The sequence below is a fragment of the Chrysochloris asiatica genome, unplaced genomic scaffold (genome assembly GCF_000296735.1).
Source record: "Chrysochloris asiatica unplaced genomic scaffold, ChrAsi1.0 scaffold00008, whole genome shotgun sequence".
Lineage (NCBI taxonomy): Eukaryota > Metazoa > Chordata > Mammalia > Afrosoricida > Chrysochloridae > Chrysochloris > Chrysochloris asiatica.
In genome coordinates, this window is record NW_006408526.1 from 32,154,885 (window position 1) to 32,178,332 (window position 23,448).

General features: G+C 39.3%; 1 protein-coding gene across 1 annotated transcript in view; it reads left to right on the forward strand.

Moving 5' to 3' along the window:
• CBL (Cbl proto-oncogene, E3 ubiquitin protein ligase) overlaps positions 1 to 23,448 on the forward strand; it is a 126,512-nt gene that overhangs the window by 101,106 nt on the left and 1,958 nt on the right. Inside the window, exons 10-15 of the mRNA XM_006833910.1 lie at positions 11,104 to 11,235; positions 11,320 to 11,697; positions 13,920 to 14,014; positions 21,517 to 21,624; positions 22,296 to 22,393; positions 23,075 to 23,254. Coding sequence (XP_006833973.1) covers positions 11,104 to 11,235; positions 11,320 to 11,697; positions 13,920 to 14,014; positions 21,517 to 21,624; positions 22,296 to 22,393; positions 23,075 to 23,254 — 991 coding nt within the window. The remainder of the gene's footprint in view (positions 1 to 11,103; positions 11,236 to 11,319; positions 11,698 to 13,919; positions 14,015 to 21,516; positions 21,625 to 22,295; positions 22,394 to 23,074; positions 23,255 to 23,448) is intronic.

A 23,448-nucleotide genomic window follows, 5' to 3' on the forward strand; every position in this document is an offset into this window, starting at 1 on the left:
GCCATTCTACTTTGCAGACATGGGGTTGCCTTTAGTTGGAATCAACTCGGTGGTAGTTAACAACATACATGAATATAATGAAATTTATTTAAATAAAAACAATAAATATCTAGAGGGCAGTCTACATGGTTCAGTGGTGCAATTTTCACCTGCCATGTGGGAGACAAGGGAGCCCTGGTAGCATAGTGGGTTACATACCTGGCTGCTAACTGTAAAATCAAGTTTGAATCCACCCGTTGCTCCACAGGAGAACAATGAGGCCTTCTGTTCCTGTGAAGATTTACAGCCTCAGAAGTTCTATACAGGGTCTGTGAGTCAGAACAGCCTCAGTGGTACACAGCAGTAGCAGCAGAATGCAGGAGACCCTGTGTTAGTTTCTGGCTAGTGCATACACAGTCACCATATATCTGTTAGTGGAGGCTTGCATTTTGCTACGATGCTGAACAAATTCCAGCAGAGCTTCCAGACTGAGACTGATAGGGAGAAAGGCCTGGTGATGCCTTCCATAAATCAGCCAGTGAAAACCCTGTATATCATAAAGGTTCAATCTCTAGTCGACCATAGGATGGCACAGGATCAGCGAGCATATTGTTCCATTGTGCCTGGGGTTGACATGAATGTTCAAAGGGCCACCTCAACAGTAGCTAACAATAATGACAAGTGTGTACAGTAAACTTTCAAATAGAGAAAAAACAGCTTCGTGTATTATAATTTGACTATTCTGTAATTTTGACTATTCATGTTGTTTTCAGGCTTATTGCACATATTTTACTTATACATACTTTGCTCGTCTATTTGTAGGATAAAATTCTAGCAGTGGAATTACTACTGTATGTGCATTTCAACTAATGATAGGGGAGGGGGAAATGGTTAGGAGAAAAGTACTAGGAACTTCAGTAGCATCAGTATTTCTCATCTGGATGATAGGTGGGTGTCTTTGTCTATTATTCCTTATAGTTAATTATATACTTTGTATGAATAGAAAATTTGAGTGAATTTTAACCTTTTTAAAAAATTTTTTTGTTCTAAAATTATCAGAGGTCTATAAGACTACGAGAGTGCCAGTTTTTCACACCCTAGTTTGTTGCTTTTGTTGTTTGTTTTGTTTTGAGTAGAGTATAATATAATGAATCATTAAAAAAAAAAAATCCAAATGGCACATGCTCAGAATTTCTAACAAGTTTAATTTTTTTCCAAAAAGTAGAAGCAATATGTGTCTATCAACAGATGAATGGATAAAATCTGATGTATACATATAATGGAATATTGCTTGGCAATGAGAAAAAATTAAATTCTAACACATGCTGCAATACAGATGGATCTCAAAAACATTATGCTAAGTGAAATGAACTAGATACAAAAGGACAGATATTGTATTATCCTACCTCTATGAAATATCTAGAACAGGCAAATTCATAGAGACTGAAACTAAAGGATACCAGGATCTGTGGAGCAGAGAAATAAGGAGTTATTGCTCATTCCATTTGAGAGAATGAAAAGGTTTTGGAAATAGGTAGTGGTGATAGTTGTGTGTTACTGTGAATAGAGTTAATGACACTAAATTGTGTACTTAATGATGGTTAAAGTCCTTAGGCTTGGAACTGAACTCACCCTGTGCCTCAGTTTCAGCCAGACGTTAGATAGGCCTATTGAAGGGGAGGTACACACTCCCTAGAGCAACCAACCATACAAGATCAAAAGAGCAGCATTTACAGTGGATAAAGCTTTGAAGGCAGGAAGGGATAGGAAAGCAGCTGAGAACAATATAAAGCACAAGGAGGAAGTGGCAGGGAGGAATGGTTAAAATGATCAATTTTATTATATATATTGCACCACAATTAAAACAAAAAGAATGTACATATATTTGAAATAGAGCCATCAAACTATAAGGACAAAGAGCCCATCTCTATGGGAAAATATATTTTAAGATTTAAAATAAGGTCTTATAAAGGCTGCCTCCACACCCTCAAACTTCCTCTGCAACTCTCCTTTAGATTTTTCAGTTCTTAAAACTGTTTTCTTACTTCTATGTTTCTAAACCATATACAATTACATACACTGCTTGCAGTTAACTATTTGCTGTGGGTTATCTGTTGACTTTGATATTGTAGAAAATAATTTTGATCACTTAATAGCTCCCACAACATTTACTCCCACTCTCGTTTTCTGAAGAAATCTGTAAGTGGTACAAAAAATTAACAAGTGACTAATCAAAAGGTGGGAGGTTTGAGTCCACCCAGATCCCTCAGAAGAAAGACCTGGAGATCTGCTAAAAACTAGCCATTGAAACACACATTGGGTCACTGTGAGTCAGAATTGACTCCAGGGTAACTGATACTGCTTATATTTTTTTTTGATAAATCAGTTTTTTGGTTTTTTTTAAGGTTTTTATTGTGGATTGAGTGAAAGTTTATAGGGCAAACCATTAGTTTTTCATTCAACAAATCATACACCTTGTTTCAATATAATGATTTTATCCCCTCCATGTACCACTCAGGAATATATAACAATTTATGCCTCCAAAGGGCACATTCTGCAAGTATGCCTCCTTAGCCACCGGCTCTTAGTCCCTCTCTTCCCATGACTCTAGATTCCTCAGCTGCTCCCTCTCTCCATGTCCCCATCTCTGACCCTGTCTCTGGCATCACTGCTTAGCTGGATAAGGTCCTGCTCTTCTCCCTTGATGGTCCTAGGGTCCTCTGTTTCTGGACTGTAAGGTTAACCACTCCCCTGTTTTTGTTACAAAACTTCTACGTTTACAATTGTGACAGTCACAATTAGTCATGATAACAATTATTCACACTATTGAATCATACGAATCTTATCCCCATCTGTTTTCACCAGACCCATCTAGACAAGCTGAAAACTATTCAGTGGGGACACTTTCTTCCCCCTCACACTCTTAAACTAAACTCCCTCTTGAAACCTTGTAAGCCAATCACTTCGTGCCGTTATCACCCCCTCATTTTAGGTAGCTAATGTGTTGTTGTTAAGTGCCGTTGTGTCGGTTCTGACCCATAGCGACCCTGAACAGGGTTTCCGAGGCGGTAAATCTTAACGGGAGCAGAAAACCTCATCTTTCTCCCGCAGAGCAGCTGGTAGTTTGATACTTGATGTGAAGACTCCTTCCCTCTCTGTTGGTATAGGTCAGATTCATCACATTGTAGCAATTTACCTTGTTTTCTTTATTTAAAAAAAAAAAAATTTTTTTTTTATCTTCCTCTAGTTGAGTTCTGATTATCAAGCCATTGAGACTAGGTCAAATGGGTACTATCAGCAAGTTTGGGGATTCTTGTGCATCTCCCCTCACTTCATATCACCTGGAGGCTTCACTGTCAGCTCTAGCCCTCTGTGGCTATGTCCTTGTCCATGGGCTCAGATGTCCCCAGTTCTCATCATACTTTGGACCAACCAGCCCTTCCTCTTCCCTTTCTCACCTCCAGGTCAACGGGAGTCAATGAACTGTGGTTGAACTTAGCCCATTTCTTCATTACTGCCTTTTCCCCTCTTCCACTCACCAGTAGACCAGTGTGGTCGCCAGAAAGCTTACATGCCTGTTCATGTGTTCCCTTTGAGTTTCAGTCTTAGAGGGAAGTTTGTCCTGAAGGAACTTGATTGCTTACCTTGATGGCTTTCCAGGGAACAGCTTGCTTATTCTTGTAGTAGCCAGTCAAGCTGATATTTTTGTTTTGGGTTTTTCCTGATGATCTTTCTTTGAAGATGTGTCTTCTGTTGTTCTAGCTGATCCAGGCTGGTCTGCTTGTCCTTGCTAGTGGGAATGTCCCACCTCATTAGGTTCTGGGTGGGACTCAGGATTCCACCTAAGGTCCTATACTCTACAAAGGTTTTGCAAGAGGCCCATTTCACTGGGCAAGTTCTAGAACCCCCTTTAGGTATTCCAGTCACTTACAGGCTAAAGACAGGCTTACATGTTTTCTGTAATCATGTTTTCCAACATTTCTTTCTATCCCACTCAAATGTCTATTTTACAATAGTAGTCAAGAGAAAGCATTTTAGTATTCTTTCCCCTCTTCAAGCTATGCTTAGATCCCTGTATCACAGAGCCCTGTTGTTCCAAGATTGAGTATGCATCACTATTTACCTCTGTGCCACTTAGGCCATCTAAACCTGTCTCAGTGTTCCCCTATCTATCTTTTTCTTCCACCTCCTCCCCCTTCTTGTATTGTCCTCCCCAACACCAGAACTAAACCCTCTACCCCAATCCCACTGTTGTGCTTACTTTCTATTCTATTAACTCTTTCATCCATTTAAGACAGTTTATTTTATCCTGTAATCTACCTGACTTTCCCACTACCTGGATCTCTGTTCCTCTGTATTTACCTTCTTTCACATTGTAATTGTTTTGATCATAGACTGACCTCCCAGATCCTCTGTTCTTATAAGTCTATTCTGTTCTTGACTCTTCCATTTGTCGATTGAGTTCAGGAAGATGTTGCCATGTATATCATTCTCTCGTTGTTGTCTGTTCATGTTGGTTCTCAGTCCACAGAACTTCCTTTAGGATGTTTTTCATAGCAGGGTTGGCTTTGGCAAAATCCCTTAGCTTCTGTTTATCCTGGAATGTTTTGATTACACCGTCATATTTGATTGACAGCTTTGCTGGTTAGAGGATTCTTGGTCAGAAGTTTATTTTCTTTCAGGGTTTTATATATGTCTCCCCATTGCCTTCTTGCCTGCATGGTTTCTGTTGAGAAATCCGAGCTTAATCTGATTTGCTTGCCTTTGCATGTTATACTTCTCTTTTCCCTAGCTGCTTTCAGGATTCTATCCTTAGCTTTGATTTTGGAGAGCTTGATTATTATATGTCTTGGTGATTGTCATTGAGGGTCTGTCCTTCTTGGGGTATGTTGTGCTTCTTTAATGCTTATTTTTTTGCTTTTCAGGATGTTAGGAAAATTTTCTTCCAGAAGCTCTTCAACTATCTCCTCTGTGGACTTGTGTGATTCTTCCTATTCTGGAATGTCGATAATTCTTAAGTCATTCCTCTTCATGTTGTCCATCATGAATCTTAGGCCTTTAGATATTTTCATCCTTTTTTGTGCTTGCTCTTCTATCTTAGTAGTGTTGAGAAATTTATCTTCCAGCTCACTAGTTCTGGCCTCTATCTCTTCAGTTCTGCTCCTTTGTCCTTTCAGTGTATTGTCCATTTCTGATGTTCTATTATTAAGCAGTTGGACCTCTTTCTGTCGGTTTTGAATTGTTTCCAATGCTGTATCTATCTTATTTGATTGTTCCTGTAGTGCTTTCCTGACTTCTTCCTTATTTTTCTCAACTCCATTGTATAGTGTTTTGTTACATTTTATAATAATTTTTCTGAATTCCTTCTCAGGCATTTCCAAAGCCTGCCCATCTTCCAGTATGGAGTGTAGGTCTACTTCCAGCTCATTTGCCTCAGTCACTTTATCTCATTTCTGGACATGTGCAGATATGGTCATCTGTTTCTGGTGGCTTTTTTTTTTTTTTTTTCCAGGAGTTATCTGTGGCCTTAATACATAGATGGGTATGTATTTTAGTATTTTTTATGCTTTCTGATTGTCTCCAGATAGATGTGATCAGGAGGTGGGCTCCCCTTTTCACTCTTCTTCCTGCAAAATTTCAAGATGCCACTGTTGGTCTTTGTGTTGTGACTCAGGATTTCATTTTCGGCCTATTTCCTGATTAGTCTGCCTGTCTTGCTTACAACCCCCATTCAAGCCTTTTCCCCAGCAATAAACAGTTCAGGGCCAGTTGTGGCCGTTTTGCACTGCCATTTGGTTTTAAGTGAAAACTGTCACTTTAAATTTCGAGGAGATCTGTGAGCATGCGTAGTAGAACACTCCAAGAGTGGGGTGGGGGTGTCCACCTTGCTCAGGCACCACCTCTAGTCACCTAAATGGAGGTGCGCAGCCAGCGAGAGACCAGTGAACAGACGCAAAAAATAAAGTAGTGTCCACACCTTTATATCACAACAGTTCTGGCAGGCGTCTGTGGCTGCTCTGATCCTCCCCCAGCTTGTCTCATCCAAGATGGTGGCTCCAGGAGCCGCTGAGCATTTTGGATTAGAAAGCAATGGATTTCTTGCTTCTGCTGCCATTTCCCCTAGCTGTAAGCCTTCCAACTATCTAAATATTCCTTTATACGTGGTCCAGAGTTCTCGCACCATCTCCTGAACCTGCTTGGTTCGGTATTCTGTGTTGTTGCTGACAGAGCTCCTCGCTGCATGTCTATCCGATCCACCGTCTTGTTTGTTTTCCTAAATCAGTATTCTGAGCCAAGTAATACACTATACTACAATTATTTTTGCTTTCATAGACAGCTTTTTGCTTTTCCTTGAATCATTGCTCTGTTTTCATTTGCTTAGTTTTCAGTTTGTTCCCATCACGAATAAGTTTTACCATGCTCTCAAACATGCTCAGTATAATTGCCTATCATGATTTCCTATAATGTAAAAATCTATGAAAATAGCATATATTCTATAATGTGTTAATGTATAGGTGGTTATGTGCTGTGGAGTCGGTTCTGACTCATAGTGACCCTGCACAGGGTTTCCGAGTCTGTAAATCTTTAGGGAAGCAGAAAGCCTCATCTTTCTCCCACGGAACAGCTGGTAGTTTCGAACTGCTGATCTTGCGGTTCGCAGCCCAATGTGTAACCACTGTGCTACCAGAACTCCTTTGTTAATGTATAGGAGTATTCCCTATTTCTTTTCTGGTGTTGACTGGTTATTCTGCAGATGTGCCACATGATGTGCTATTCTGCCATTATCATAGGACTTCATTGCCTTTCTCTTCTGTATTGCTTAGCTCCTGTGCTTTCCTTTCTTGTTTTGGTGGAGCATATCCTCAAATAACTTCGTGGGTGAAAAAAAGGTTTTTTGTTTGCTACATGTTTCTAGTTCTTTATTGGACTGGGTAAGCAAGGAACCCTTTCTCAATGTGAATATATTTATGTCCCTCAGGTACTGAAACTGTTCTTGATAATTTCTTCTCCATTTGTGTTTTCTACTTTTTCTTCTTGTTAGGTGCTGTCGAATTGATTCCAACTCATAGTGACCCTGTGCACAACAGAATGAAACACAGCCTGGTCCTACGCCATCCTCACAGTTTTTTATGTTTGAACCCATTGCTGCTGCCACTGTGTCAGTCCATCTCATTGGGAATCTTCCTTCTTTTCGCTGACCTTCCACTTTTCCAAACATGATGTCCTTCTCCAGGGACTGGGCCCTCTTGATAATATGTTCAAAGTACAAGAGATGAAGTTTCACCGACCTCACTTCTATGGAGCATTTTGACTGTACTTCTTCCAAGACAGATTGTTTGTTCTTTTGGCAGTCCATGGTACTTTCAACATTCTTCACTAGCACCATAACTCAAATGCACTGGTTATTCTGTGGTCTTCTATGTTCTTTGCCCAACTTTCACATACCTATGAGGCATTTGAATATACCATGGCTTGGGTCAGGCACACCTTAGTCCTTTAAAGAGGTCTCTTGCAGCAGATTTGCCTAATGCAGTACATCGTTTGATTTCTTGACTACTATTTTCATGAGCATTGATTGTGGATCAGAGCAAATTGAAGTCTTTGACAACTTCACTCTTTTCTCCATTTATCATGTTACTGTTAATGGACCATCTGAGGATTTTTGTTTTCTTTACATTGAGGTGCAGTCCATACTGAAGGCTCTGATCTTTGATCCGCATCAGTATTGGAGTCCTCTATGATTTCAACTATCAGGGTTGTGTTATCTGCATATCACAGGTTGTTAATGATCGTCTTCCAGTCCTGCATCACCTGTTTCTTTATATAATCCTGCTTCTCGGATTATTTTGCTCAGCACACAAATTCGATAAATTTGGTGAAAGGATAAAATACTGATGCACACCTTTCCTGATTTTAAATCTTTTGGTATCCCTGTGTTCTGTTCTAACAACTACCTCTTTGTCTGTGTATAGGTTCTTCATGAACACAATTAAATGTTTTGGAATACCCATTCTGTGCAGTGTTATATGTAGTTTGCTATGATCCTCACTTGTTCTAGGACCCTATTTTATGTGGGTTAACAGGGCATAAGTTAACAAAGCAAGGGAGCCTTGCAGGATTCGTTACGGTGTTGAGCCATGGTCAAAGGAGTATGATTAGCTCAACCCTCTCCACTTTAGGAATGTGGCAATGAGAGGGATGGTGAGAGTAATCAAAATGCACAGAGAGGACTTACCAGAAGGGAATAACATGAACAAAAGCACAGAGTTGTTAGCATGTGCAGAAAACACTGAGGAAGTGAATCTAACTAGAGCAGCAATGATACTCGTTAGGGAGTATGGGAAAAACTCTTGTTTAGGAAGACCAGATTAGAGAGAATGGTGTAAACCAGGCAGGAGATTTAATGACAAAAATTGGCTTACTGTTGGGAGTATTTAATACAAGTAAGTATCGAAGAATGATTGAGTTGGTAATTGTGAGTGAGAGGATTTGGTGATATAAGAAATTAAAAGTTGAGAGAATCATAAGAAGGTTTTTAAAATAAATCAGGTCTGAGGTGGTACATAGAAGGCAAAGGAAAAATCAACAGGACATAGTGACTTATTAGACATTGATAATGAAGTGAGTTAACTTGACTAATGTTAGATAGTTGGAAGGCTTACAGCTAGGGGAAATGGCAGCAGAAGCAAGAAATCCATTGCTTTCTAATCCAAAATGCTCAGCGGCTCCTGGAGCCACCATCTTGGATGAGACAAGCTAGGGGAGGATCAGAGCAGCCACAGACGCCTGCCAGAACTGTTGTGATATAAAGGTGTGGACACTACTTTATTTTTTGCGTCTGTTCACTGGTCTCTCGCTGGCTGCGCACCTCCATTTAGGTGACTAGAGGTGGTGCCTGAGCAAGGTGGACACCCCCACCCCACTCTTGGAGTGTTCTACTACGCATGCTCACAGATCTCCTCGAAATTTAAAGTGACAGTTTTCACTTAAAACCAAATGGCAGTGCAAAACGGCCACAACTGGCCCTGAACTGTTTATTGCTGGGGAAAAGTCTTGAATGGGGGTTGTAAGCAAGACAGGCAGACTAATCAGGAAATAGGCCGACTTCACTATTATTGCCATGCTTGAGCCCATTGATGCTGCCACTTGGCCAGTCCATCTCACTGGGGGTCTTCCTCTTTTTCTCTGACTCTCCTCCACCTTACCAAACATGATATCCTTCTCCAGTGACTGGTCCCTCCTGACAATATGTCCAAAGTATGAGAGACAAAGTTTGGCCATCAAGTTGGTTCCAACTCATAGTAACCCTGTATAGGGTTTCTGAGGAGAGGGGCTCGTGAGCTTGAACCACTGACATTGTGGTTCAAACGATTTTGCAGTACAGCACATTAACCCACAGTGCTACAGCAGGACTCCAACTTGACTTACAACTTCTGGCATTCTTAATCCTTGATACTTATCTGCACATGCTACATTATTAGCTAAAAACGACTATATCTGATGCTGAGGGCTTGCTTCCAACACTAACGGCAGGACTAAGTATAGGACTGGTTGCTTTTGCTGTCATAAGTGCTTATAATACATGCATTTGCTTATGTCTATCAGTATTGTTTCCTGTTGGGGAATGCAATGCAAAGTAGCATTTTGTATGAATTAACTGTCTATCTCTTTACAGCTAACTTTAACAAGCTTATTTATTGGGTGTGGCACTGTGGGATAAGCACTGAACTGCTAATCACAAGGTTGGTGTTTCAAACCTACCAACTGCTTCTCAGAAACCCTATACAAGGTCACTATGAGTCAGAATTGACTCAGTGACACTGATTGACAACATAGGGAAATGGAAATCTATTGTTTCGTCTAATTTGGTGCCTTGTGTTTTTAGAAAGCAAAGCTGTTAATCCCTTTTAATGAATTGAAATAACATTGCTTCTGAAGGACTCAAGGTGTTTTTAGTTATTCATTTATTCATCTTGTTAATAATTTTTCTCGTATAATTTTTTTTCTTTATCATAGTAGCTCACATAGGATTTATCATCTTGAACTCTTTCCTCATTCTACCCTTCAAATATTGTTTTCCCAGGTGATTTGTTGAGAGATTAATTTCAGTTGTTTTTTGTATGGGTTCCAATTTTTAATCTTCAAGATTTTTCTAGTCTATGAAGATGAGGGAATGGAAAATTGTACAACTTTTAAGATTGTAAGCTAGGAAACTTTTTGTAGCACAGCAGTGACGAGAGAAATCTTAGAGTCAATTCTAAATACAGTTGTCCACAGCTCACCATCTGCTTGTTATTTCTGTGATACAGAGTGCCCTCTTATGGTGACACAAATTTAATTCAGAGAATACTAGAATCTCTGGAAGGTTCTGAGTGTTTAAAGAGTGTTTTCTGTGATCCCAAGCCTAAATTGAACCCATTGATATATTCAGAGTTTATATAGTACATGCCACCTGTACTACTTTAGGTGAAAGATACCATTCCCCATGTTACGTTTCTTCTGACTGCTATAGCAAAGTATCACAAACTGGGTGACTTCAGACAACAGAAATGAATTCTCTCATAGTTCTGTGGAGGGTAGAAATACGAAATCAAGATGTCAGCAGTGCCCTGCTCTCTTTGAAGACTTTAGAGAAGGGTCCTTCCTTGTGTCTTCTAGCTTCTAGTGGTTACTAGATACCCTTAGTGTCCTTGATGTGTGATAACATAACTTCATCTCTGCCTCCATCTTCATATGGCCATTTTCCTTCTGTGTGTCTGTCAAGTTTCTCTTTTTTTAATAAGGATTCTGGTCATATTGGATTTGTTTTTGTTGTTATGTGCCATCGAGTCGGTTCCGACCCATAGTGACCCTGTATAGGGATTCCAAGGAGCAGCTGGTAAGCTTGAACTGCTGACCTTGTGGTTCAAACTGACAATACAGTCCAGCGCATTAACCCACAGCGCCACACCAGGACTCTACTAATTCATCCTAAATCTTATCTTAACCTGATTACATCGGCAAAGGATCTGTTTTCAAATAAGATCACATTCTGAGGTTCTAGGTGGATGTGGATTTGAGGAGAACACTATTCAACCCAATAACCTAATAAGAAACTGTCTAGGAAATTTTATTATTTTCTAGGTGGAACGACCTCCTTCTCCATTCTCCATGGCCCCACAAGCTTCCCTCCCCCCAGTGCCACCACGACTTGATCTTCTGCAACAGCGAGTGTCTATTCCTTCAAGTGCTTCTGGTCCTGGAACTGGTTCAAAGGTAAAGCATTAGCCATTTCTATAATTTCCTGATTCTTTGTTGTGGATTAGCGGGTTTTAATTTGCTTTCATCATGTTATTACAGGCTGCTTCTGGCTCTCTCCATAAGGACAAACCATTACCAATACCTCCCACACTTCGAGATCTTCCACCACCACCCCCTCCAGACCGGCCTTATTCAGTTGGAGCAGAAACCCGACCTCAGAGACGCCCTCTGCCTTGTACCCCAGGCGATTGTCCAACCAGGGATAAACTGCCCCCTGTCCCCTCTAGCCGCCCTGGGGAATCATGGCTGCCCCGACCAATTCCCAAAGTACCAGTAGCTTCCCCAAGCCCTAGTGACCCCTGGACAGGAAGAGAATTAACCAACCGACACTCACTTCCATTTTCATTGCCCTCACAATCGGAACCCAAACCAGATGTGCCTAGGCTTGGAAGCACATTCAGTCTAGATACCCCCATGGTAAGTCCTGAGTTTGAAATCATTTCTACTGTTAATGAGTGTTTGTGGCTGACATTTGATGGGCTAAGGTGTTCTGATAGATTTTGTAGAGAACCCAGAGCTAATACAATATAAAATCCCTATCCTCAAGAAATATAGATGCTAATGGAACAGATAAAGCATGCTTGTGTATTATAATGAATGCCTTTTATATGTAAATGCCATGAGAAGTATAAATAACAAATCATTAAGTTTTTGAGAAAGGTTAGATTATCTCCAGATGAATCTGTCATTAAGGGTTTATAGAAAGAGTGATAGAGGAAGTACTTTGGAAAGTGGATACAGTTTTAAGATAAATCACAGCTACCATGACAGAAACGCTTAAAGTGTATCGTGGGATGATGATATCTGGGTAAAATAGAAATTTTGTGTCTCAAAGTAGGAGTAAGGACTGAAAAAGAAGATTGACACTAGATTGGAAAAACAAAGCAGCCTGCTGTTGAGTGGACTAGAGTGACCCTATAGGACAGAGTAGAACTGTTCCACAGGGTTTTTGAAACTATAAATCTTTATAGAAGCAAGCAGCCTCATTCTGCTCTAGAGCAGGTATCAGGGGAACCTTTTTCTGCCAAAATTTATAATGTCATTTGTGGACCATACAAAAAGTATCAGCTTAAAAATTAGCCTGCAGTATGTATAGGTCAAACATTTAATGAAGTCATCCCTGATGTGATGGCTTGATGGTTCTAACCCATCCCTAGAGCTGCCTTGGAAGACATTCCTGGCTATTGCTTCCAAAAGTCACAGCTTTGAAAACCCTATGGGGAAGTTCAGCTCTGCACACATGGGGCTACCCATGAGTCAGAACTGACTCAACAGCAACAAAATATGCAGGATAGATAGATTGTAAGAGAATAGGTTGAAAAAAGAAATTAGTGGCCCAAAATCTAAGTATGAGAAGAGGGGCTTACAACTGGGGTGTATACAGGGTATATTCATTCTTTTATTAGTCCATTTATGCACACAACAAAAAATCTTGCCTTCACAGGATTTATATTCTAGGTAGGGGGAATATGGAAAATATACAGTTAAGTATATTGGACAAAGATAAGTTCTGTGGAAAAATAAGGGGTGTACAGCGAGAGCTGGAGGTGGGGTGAGAGGTGCATAGAGCAATGGGTTATAATTCTGACAGACTTGAAGCAGTAGGGAGAGCGAGCTATACTGGTTCTGGGGGAAGACCATTCCAGAATGAGAGAGAGCAAGTGAGTTTGGAAGAGTCTGTTTGAGAAATGATGAAGTTTAGTCTAGCTAGCACTGAAGGAACAAGAGGAAGAGGATTATTTTATTGTCTGTTAGCAAAGCCTGCAGCCAGATTAGGAAAAGCCTTTGTAAACAAGGACCCAAGAAGATCTGAAAGAAGTCAGTAGATTGGGTGGAGGTGGGAACAGCAATACCCTGAGGTTTTGAATTTAGCCATGTTGAATTTGGGATGAAATTGAGACATTGACAGAAGAATTAGCCAGCAGATAGTTGGAAATCTAGCAAAGATATTGAAATGGAAAGGTAATGTTGAGGAATGTTTTGGTGTTTAATAAACTGTATCTTTCTTGGTTGCAGAAAAAGAGACAGGATAACTAACATTTATCTGTGTGATAGGCAGAGAGCCTTGGTGGTGCTGTGAGTTAAGTGTTAGGCTTCTAATCACAAGGTTGGCAGTTCAAACCTACCAACTGCTCCAAGAGAAAGATGAAACTGTCTGCTTTCATAAGAATGTTCTGTCTCAGAAACCCTATAGAGAGAGTCACTGTGATTGGGACCCTACTTGATGGCATTGGTTTTGTTTTGTTTTGTTTATGTGATAGACAATTTAGTGAGAGTGGTTTAGATTTGACTTTCTGTTGCATCATTGTAGGGTTTGGATATGTTATTTTATTTGGATATGTTATTTTAAGTTAGAAGTGTTTGTGTAGACAGCCAATTTACTCAAATCTTTCTAGAATTAAAAAGCAAACAAAAAACCATTTCCCCAGCTCTTCTTTGTTCTTTTTCCCTTACCCTTACATTGTAACTTTCTTCAGAGCCTAAAGGCTTTGTCAGTTGTAATAATTTAGATGTGGCATTGACGGATAGGTTTATGTCTGTATTATTGTTCTTGTTATTTTGACTAGATTAAATAAATATAGGGGAAAAACTTAGCTGTGGTAAGGAGTTCTTTTTCAACATTTTTCTTGTCTTTCCAGAATATGAATAGCAGTCCATTACTAGGTCCAGAGTGTGAGCACCCCAAAATCAAACCTTCCTCATCGGCCAATGCCATTTATTCTCTTGCATCCAGGTAAGTTCACCAAAGGTGTAGCTCACAAAGTGGAGTTAGGTCTTCTAACTAGCCTGTTAAAACTTAGAAAATTCATAGGAGTATAAAGAAGAAAGTAAAAATTGACCTGTATTCGTTCACACTGTAGAAATTTTCTATCATGTTTTATGTTTTAGGGTATTTCCTTCCATTCTTTTTCTCTGTGTATATAAATGAGGGGACTTCAAAAAGTTCATGGAAAAATTAAATTGAAAGATGACAGAATTTTTCTACAAAACTTTTGAAGCCCCCTCGTATATAAATAATTAGTCTTGCTGGAATGTTTATCAATTGTATTAATCTTTTTGAAGAAGCAATTTTGGTTAATTTTTTATTTTTATTGGCATATGCTTTTTATTTTATTGAAGTTTCTGCTCTTTATTCATCTTTTTAGAGATTGATTATTCTTTTTTAGTTTCTTGAAATAGGTGTTTAGCGACATTCACAAACTTTTATTTATTTGTATTGTCACTGTTTTAGAATTCACTATTTTTCATTTGTGAGATTTCTTCTGTGATTCATGAGTCATTTGTATTTGATTTTCAAGCATTTGTAGATTTCCTATTTATTCTTTTGTTTACTGTGTCCCAGTTTCATTATCTCCCCACTGATTTTCTGTCTTTTCTGTCATTTACTGAGAGGAGTATGGTACATTCTCCTCCTACTCATATAGTTGTAGATTAATCTTGTTTTCTTTTAGTTATACCTGTTTGTATTGTGGATATAGTTAGTCTATGTAATTGTCATCAAGTGTTGTTAAGTACCATCAAGTCAGTTCCCACCCACAGTGACCTTGTATAGGCTTTCCAAGGAGCAGCTGGTGAGCTTGTGGTTCAGACCAACTTTGCAGTCCAGCGCATTAACCCATAGAACCATACCAGGACTCCAGCCTATGTACATAGAAATTTAGAGATATTGATATTAAATGGTAAGAATTTAAGATATTTTAGCAGCTTGTACTTGTTTTTTTTTTTTTTTTCTTCTTCTTCTTCTTCTTTAAATCCAGTCTGACATTCTTTGTCCTACAATTCGAATATTTCTCCCATTTCTCCTGGTTCATTTTTTTTCTCCTTTCTTACTTTCTTTTGAATTAAAAAAATTATTATTTATTATATATTTTGCTATTTGTTATTTTTTTAATGGTAATTGTAGAGATCCAGCATCTATCCTTAAATTTTTAAGAGTCTATCTTCAATCAGTGCCTCTTAATACTTCCATAACCTTTGAATTTTCTACATATTTACTGTCTTTAGTGCTCTCATTGCTTCTGTTTTGCCATGATTCCATATGGGATTAGTTTCCTTCTTCTCAAAGAACTTCCTTTAGTGTGTGTTGCTATATTTGTTTTCAATGGATTTTCTTCATTTTTGTTTGAAGGGAAGTATCTTTATTTCACTTAGATTTTTTTATTAAAGGATAATTTCACTAGGTATAGTATTCTGAACTGGAGTCATTTTCATTTAGGATTTAAAATGTTACTCAGAAAAAAAAAGATTCCACTCTCTTTTGGCTTCTCTTGTTTCTATACAGAAAATAGTTTTTAGTCATAATTGTGTTTCTCTGAAAATAATGTCTCTATTTTTGGTGACCTGAATGACCTCTTTGTTTTTGGTTTCCAGCATTTCTACTAAAATCTTCCTAAGTAGTTTTTTAAATATTTTTTTCTTCTTAAGGTTTGTTGTATTTGTGACTTGATGTTCCTAATCAGTTTTAGACAGCTCTCAGCTAGTATTTCTTAAACTAGTTGTGCATTCTTTTTTTTCCCCTCTCTCCTTTTGGATTCCAGATACATAATGTTAGACCTTTTCACAATGACCTGTATGTCTCTTGTACTCATTTCTCTATTTTTCATTATTTTTTTCTATCTTTACTCACTCTGAATAGTTTCTTCTAGATGCCAATTCAGTAATCTTTTGATATTTCAAATATGGCCGTAAACCCATCTATTAAATTTTTCTTTTTAGGTACTGCGTTTTTATTTATTTATTTTTCATGTAACTGCACTCTTCCACTTACTGCCTGGGTTCCCTTTTCTGTTCTTCCATGGAATTTGTTTTGCGACATTAGCTGCTCTTTTGGTCTTGTATGGTTGATTTTTCTGAGAAGCACATTGGTTGTGGGTATTATTGTTCATTTTTAGGATTACCTATTGTTTAACTGAAAAATGATCTCCAGAAGTGGTTTCCATTCTAGTCTTGAAGGGTGTCGAAGACCTATAGTCTCAGAGGTTCAACCAGTCTCTATGAGACCTGTTACTCTGGTCTTTTTTTATGATTTTGAATTTTGTTCTACATTTTTCTCCCTCTGTGTCCAGGACCTTCTGTTGTGAATCCAGAGTAGCTGGTACCCAGGCATCATCTAACGCTTTTGGACGTAGTCTAGTAGAGGCTGTGGTTCATGCAGTCCAGTAGTCCTTTGGACTAATTGTTGTTTTTGATTTTCTTCACTCTTCCTTGTTCAGGATGGGAAGAGACTAATAGCTATATTTTAAGTGGCTGCTTGCAAGCTTTTAAGTTCTAGCCTCTACTTTTCAAAGGAGGATGTAGAACACTGTCGTTATGGATTATGTTATGCCAATTGATCTTGATGTCCTCCAAGAATATGATCCTAAGTCCTCATGCTGTGCTTTCATTCTAGAATTCCTGCATGAATCTTTTTTTTTTTTTTTAATTAGTGATTCCAGTTCTCTAGTACAATTCTCTATCATTGTTTCCTTTTTTTTAAAAAATTGAACCTGTAAGTAAGAGCTATTTTAAAGGCCCTATATGGTAGTTCCAAGGATCCCTGGTGGTGGTGTGAATTAGACTTTGAGCTACTAACCACAAGGTCAGCAGTTCAAACCCACCAGCTACTCAACAGGAGACAGATGATGCTGTGTGCTCCTGTAAAGATTTACAGCCTCGGAAACACTGTGTAGGGCTGCTGTGAGTCAGAATCATCTCAGTGTCTTGATTGTTTGTTGTTTTTTTAAACATGGTAACTCCAATTCTGTTTTTCCAGCTTGGCAAAATGGCCAGAATACCTGTGTAGCTCTTCAGTTGCTACTTTCTCTTTAGTTTTTCAAAATTTAGCCCTAATGAATACAACTAGCATTACCTTCAGGGGAAATTGTGGGTAGAATTTCAGGCTCACTTCTCTGCTATTCCCTCCAGAATTGTTGGCTCCTCACATCTTAGACATCATGGTACCACCAAATTCCATTGTCTTCCCCAGCCCATTAAAACTGCCTTAAACCCCAAATTTAGAACCTCATATGAGATTTGTTGTTATAGTTAAGTGCCATTGAATTGGTTCTGACTCATAGTGACCTTGTGTAGGATTTCCAAGAAGCAGCTAATGGGTTTGAACTGCCAGCCTTGTGGTTAGCAGTCTGGTGCTTATTCTACAGTGCCATACCAGGACTCCCATGTGGAGGTTACTATAGGGTTTTTCCTTCTTTTTGGTATCTTTGTCTTTCAGATCCTGACTGCCTGGTTGCTTCCCAGTACTTCTTTCATCCGGCTTTTAGAGTTGTTCTAGGCAGAGGGTTTGATGGTTACTTGGTACGTGGCTAGGACTTTGAAGATTATTAAATGTATGTGTTTATAGATCAAAAACTGTTTATAATGAAATTAGGTCATAGGTATAACTTTGTTGTTGTTGTTGTCAGGTGCCATTGAGTCGGAACCGACTCATAGCGACCCCATGCACAGCAGAACGAAACAATGTCCGATCCTAGGCCATACCATTAAAAAACTCAAAACATGTTCTTCGTCAGTGTTTTTCAAGTTTGGGGAACAGAAAGAACTCTGAAGAGGAAATAACAGGCTAGAGGGTGGATGGGATAGTTTCCCAACAAAACTCTGGTAGGACAGCCCTTGCTACCCACAAAGAATGAGCAGGTACATGTCGTCATGGGAAAAAATTCCTTGGTGCAACTTTTCTGGCCTTTTTTTCACCACTGCAGTTTTCAGTTTTCTTCAAACTTCTTTACTAAGCCCCTGTGATTGTCCTGCGCTTTTCCCAAAAAAATGTATCAAGATAACCCCTTTGTAGTACCAAAACACAGTGGTACTCTTAATCTTTTGAGCTGACCTCTCTGCCTTGACGTGACCTAGCCCAGCAGATACTTTGGAAAGTATTTGTTTTGATTAGACTTTTTTTTTTGGAAGATCCTAACGTGACTAAGACAGTGTATCACTGAGAGGATTTGTCTGCAGCCATTCAGTGATCACAGAGACATGTTAAAGCATGTTTTGTCTGGAGTAAACCTGTGCCTGTATGAACTGAGTGAGAATGCCAAAACTGTGCTTATGATGTGATGTAAATCAAAGAGTGTAGACTTCAGGGAAGAGATAGGGAGATGGAAACACTGCCTTCAGTATAGAGACCTGAGTAGAGGCTATGCAGTGAAACAGTAGCTTCACATATTGGTGTTTTTAATAAAGGTTTCAGTTATTTTGTAGGAATACTTTTGACTTACCCTTGTATTGCCAAGATGCATTATGAGAAAGAGGTATACTTTAATATTTTTATTAACATACTAACAAAGAGAATTATAATTTATTTCCAGTAGGAGTATCTTGAACATCTTTTATTACATAGTCTTATACTAAAATGATTTTCAAATTATTTTAAAGCAGTGGACCTAATCTACATGGAACCCCCTGCATGTAAAATAGATAAGGACAAACCTACTTGTTTTGAAGCAGACCTAGGCTTCTGAGGCACTGCCTCAGGATCTCTAAAGCACCAGAGGACACATTTACTAATTTCAGTAAAATGTTGCTGTTTGTGTGCGTCAAAATTTACTTAGTACACTATTGTTTGACATATAGGCTTTATCTGTTTTTTCCCCAGGATTATAAATAATGCTATAGTGGCTATTCTTGATTATTTCCATAGGGAACATTCTTAGACATGAAATTTCTAAAGCTGTGTTGTTGTTGTTAGGTGCCATCAAGTCAGTGCCTACTCAGCGACCTTATGCACAGCAGAACGAAACACTGCCCAATCCTGGGCCAACCTCACTATTATTGCCATGCTTGAGCCCATTGATGCTGCCACTTGGCCAGTCCATCTCACTGGGGGTCTTCCTCTTTTTCTCTGACCCTCCTCCACCTTACCAAACATGATATCCTTCTCCAGTGACTGGTCCCTCCTGACAATATATCCAAAGTATGAGAGACAAAGTTTGGCCATCTTGGCCTCGAAGGAGCACTCTGGCTGTGCTTCTTCCAACACAGATCTGTTGTTTCTTTTGGCAGCCCATGGCACTTTCAGTATTCTCCTCCAACACCATAACTCAAAAGCATCAATTCTTATACAGTCTTCCTTATTTACTGTCCAACTTTCACATGCATATGAGGTTATTGAAAATACGATGGCTTGGGTCAGGCACATCTCAGTTCTCAAGCTGACTTCTTTGCTTTTCAACATTTTAAAAAGGTCTTGTGCAGCAGATTTTCCTAATGCAATACGTCTTTTGATTACCTGACTGCTGCTTCTGTGAGTGTTGATAGTTGATCCAAGAAGAATGAAGTCCTTGACAACTTCAGTCTTTTCTCCATTGATAAGAATGTTGTTTATTGGTCCAGTGGTGAGGATTTTGTTTTCTGTACATTGAGATGCAATCCATACCGAAGGCTGTGCTCTTTGATCTTCATCAGTAAATACTTTAAATCCTCTTCACTTTCAGCAAGCAAGGTTGTATTATCTGCATATCGCAGGTTGTTAATGAGTCTTCCTCCAATCCTGATGCCACTTTTTTCTTCATATATCCCAGCTTCTTGGATTATTTGCTCAGCATACAGGTTGAATAAGTATAGTGAACGAATACAATCCTGTCATACACTTTTCTTAACTTTAAACAATTCAGTGTTCCCATGTTCTGTTCGAACAACTGCCTCTTGGTCCATGTACAGATTCCTCATGAGCACAATTAAGTTTTCCTGAATACTCATACTTCACAATATTGTCCATAGCTTGTCATGATCCACACTATCAAAAGCCTTTGTGTAGTCAGTGAAGCACAGGTAAACATCTTTCTGATATTCTCTGCTTTCAGCCAAGATCCATTGGACATCGGCAATGATATCCCTCGTTCCATGGAAATACCTATTTCCCCACATCTTCCCTAAAAATTTTTTTTACTTTATATTTTCTTTGTGAGTCATTTTTTTTCTACTGACATTTTATCATGAAAATTTTCTAGCCGAGTAAAGTTGAAAGGTTTTTGCAGTGAACACCCATGTTCTCACTACCTGGATTATATTAAGATGCATTGTATTACACTTTTTGTATTACATTTGCATCATTTATATGTCTTCCCACACATTTTACTGTCTTGATGCATTTCAAAGCCGATTGTAGATACCAGTACATGGGTGTCTTCACTATGCCTATCATTAAGTAAAGTTCAGTATTTGTTTCCATTTTTTTAATGTAAGATTTGCATACATTGAAATGCACAGATCTTAAGTGTACATTTGCAGTGCATACATAAATTAGTAAAGCTCAATATTTGTTTCTGGTTTTTTGGTAAAAGATTTGCATACCTTGAAATGCACAAATTTTCAGTATATATTTTCAATGCAGACAGAAAAATAAATGCAATAGGTTCTCCTTGTAGTGTATTTAGAATTTGCAAATATAGGTATATGTAGAAGGAAGGAGAACCACTCATATCCTTACACTCCCATAAGCAATTTTGTTTCTCTGTGTGTGGTTTTTTTTTTTTTTTTCTAATTCACTTGTCGGGTTTTTATTATTTGTCTCTTGTCTAGTTTCAGGGTATAGGGTGGCACGAGAAGTGTGTTTTTTTTAAAGCTTCTAGGAGAGAGTATGTATGAATGTAACAGCAAGATCCCCAGAGTACTTGTCAGAAGATCACACCAGCAGCAATGAAGACAAATGGTGTTTATGCTGTGGGATGATAGATAAGGAAGCTTTGGACAAACTGTTCTGTGTTTTCCATCCTAGCTAGATTTCCGCATTGGTATGCATTGCTAGCATAGTGTTGGGAAGCCACTTGACATTTGGAGTCCTGTGTGGGGCTGTGGGTTAATGCGCTGGACTGCAAAGTCACTTTAATCTGCCAGGTCAGTGGCTCACGCTCACCAGCTGCTCCTAGGAAACCCTACACAGGGTTGCTATGGGTCAGAACCAACCGGACAGCACTTAACAACAACAACAATGAAAGAGTAACCGGCATGCTAGGCTCGAGAATAAAAGTTATTTTGGGATTGGGACTAACTGGTATCAAGTACCTACCTCATTGTAATACATCATAAGTACAATAGCCACCTCTGGCCAGCTAAAGATGAGTATGCTATTTACTAGTAACTAAGGAGAAATGATGTTTCCCTAGGTGGTCTGGATTGTGCTCTGTCAAATACACATTTGAGTTGTAATTATTGGAAGCCACTTATAGTTGCAAATTTTCCAGCTTGTTCATCCTTTTTAAACTTGTTTCCTTAGTCTGATTTTTATGCTTCATCTTCCAGACCTCTTCCTGTGCCAAAGCTGCCCCCTGGGGAGCAGTGTGAAAACGAGGAGGACACGGAGTATATGACCCCCTCCTCGAGGCCTCTGGAGACAGCCCAGAGTTCCCGGTAGGTGCCACCACAGCAGCCCTATTTTGAACCAAAGAACTTGAGGTGGGTAATTAAATTGACATTGCTCACTGCTTGGCTGGTGTGGCGCTGACAGATAAAGCACTGAACTGCTAACCGCAACGTCAGCAGTTCAAATCTACCAGCTGCTCCTCAGAAAAGCCTGTACAGGATCACTATTAGGTCGGAACCGACTCGACACCACCTAATAACAACAACAACAACAACAACAACAACAACAACTGCTCGGCTAATCGTCTTAGAAGCAGTTTTTTTTCTGTGTGTGCATTGTTTTTATTTTTTCCTCAAAAAGATACATCTAGGTTTTAATGTGTAAGTCTATTGTGGTGGCGGTGGTGTGCTGTGGAGTCAGTTCTGACTCATAATGACCCTGCATAGGGTTTCCGAGGCTGTAAATCTTTACAGGAGCAGAAAGCCTCATCTGTCTCCTGTGGAACAGCTGTTAGTTTTGAACTACTGACCTTGAGGTTGTCAGCCCGATTCATAACCACTACACAAGAGCTAACCTGAAGACATTTGATTAGTGATACAGGCAAAGGGTGTGTTGCCCTAATAGATTCAGTGTCTGCATGTTTGTGTATACATTAGTCTTATTAGTAGCTTTGCAGAAATAGAGTTCTGTTTCTGAAGATCACTGTGTCCCTTTTCAGAGCGAGTGACTGTGACCAGCAGGTTGATAGCTGTACGTACGAGGCCATGTATAATATCCAGTCCCAGGCAGCATCCGTCACAGAGAGCAGTACTTTTGGTGAGTAACTGTTCTGCTGCTTTGAAAACAGTTGGTGTGAAATGGAGATGAGGTTAAAATACTAGGCTAAAAAGACAGCTTTACCTAAGTGGAAACTTCTTTTCATCATTTCTTTAGTAAAACCCCTCCTTCTACTCTTTTATTTCTGGTTCACACAGCTTGTCCTTTTTATGCATTTTATTCCTTGCAGGGCCTGTAGACATTTGTGTTATATGGCCTGGACCTGCAGCTTTTTTGTTTTGTTTTTAGCATTAATGAAATTCTTTCATGCGTGGGTGGTGAATTTTCAATTCCCATGTTAACTAGCTTACTAAGTTGAAAGTTCAAGAAGCCAACACATGCTAGTAGTCCCCTTTGACAATTTTCGAGGTGAAATGCAAACTGAGATGTTGACTGAGCGCTGTAAATAACACTTGATATTTGGCATCGGTGGCTATTAGCCTTGGCAAAGATAGCCTTTGACATGTTCAAGCAAAAGAGATACAGGATTGGTGCTGTCTTGGATTTTCTCTTTTCTGTCAGCCCACAGGGCTTCACGTGGTTTTTGGTCCATAGTAGACATTTGGTAACTGTTGGTAGCAGGTAAACAACGACTTTATATATGCATGAATAAATCAATGCCCCTTTATTAAAATGTGTCTGAAGATGAATTGGTGAATAACTTCACAAATGTTTCTCTAGGTGAAGGGAATTTGGCTGCAGCTCATGCCAACACTGGCCCTGAGGAGTCAGAAAATGAGGACGATGGGTATGATGTCCCTAAGCCTCCTGTGCCGGTAGTGCTGGCTCGCCGGACTCTCTCAGATATCTCTAATGCAAGCTCTGCCTTTGGCTGGCTCTCTTTGGATGGTGATCCCACAAGTGAGTAATAAGGTCGCCACTGAACATTGGGTTTATGCTGAATTTCTGTTTGACTTCTAATTTGTTTTGCCACTGATGATCCCCTAGTGACCATAAGGCAATAGGTAGAAGTAGTAGACTAATAACTGTCTAAATGAGAGGAAATCTGCTTTTAGGTACCAGATTAAGGAGCTGACCTATGAGGCAGACTCTTC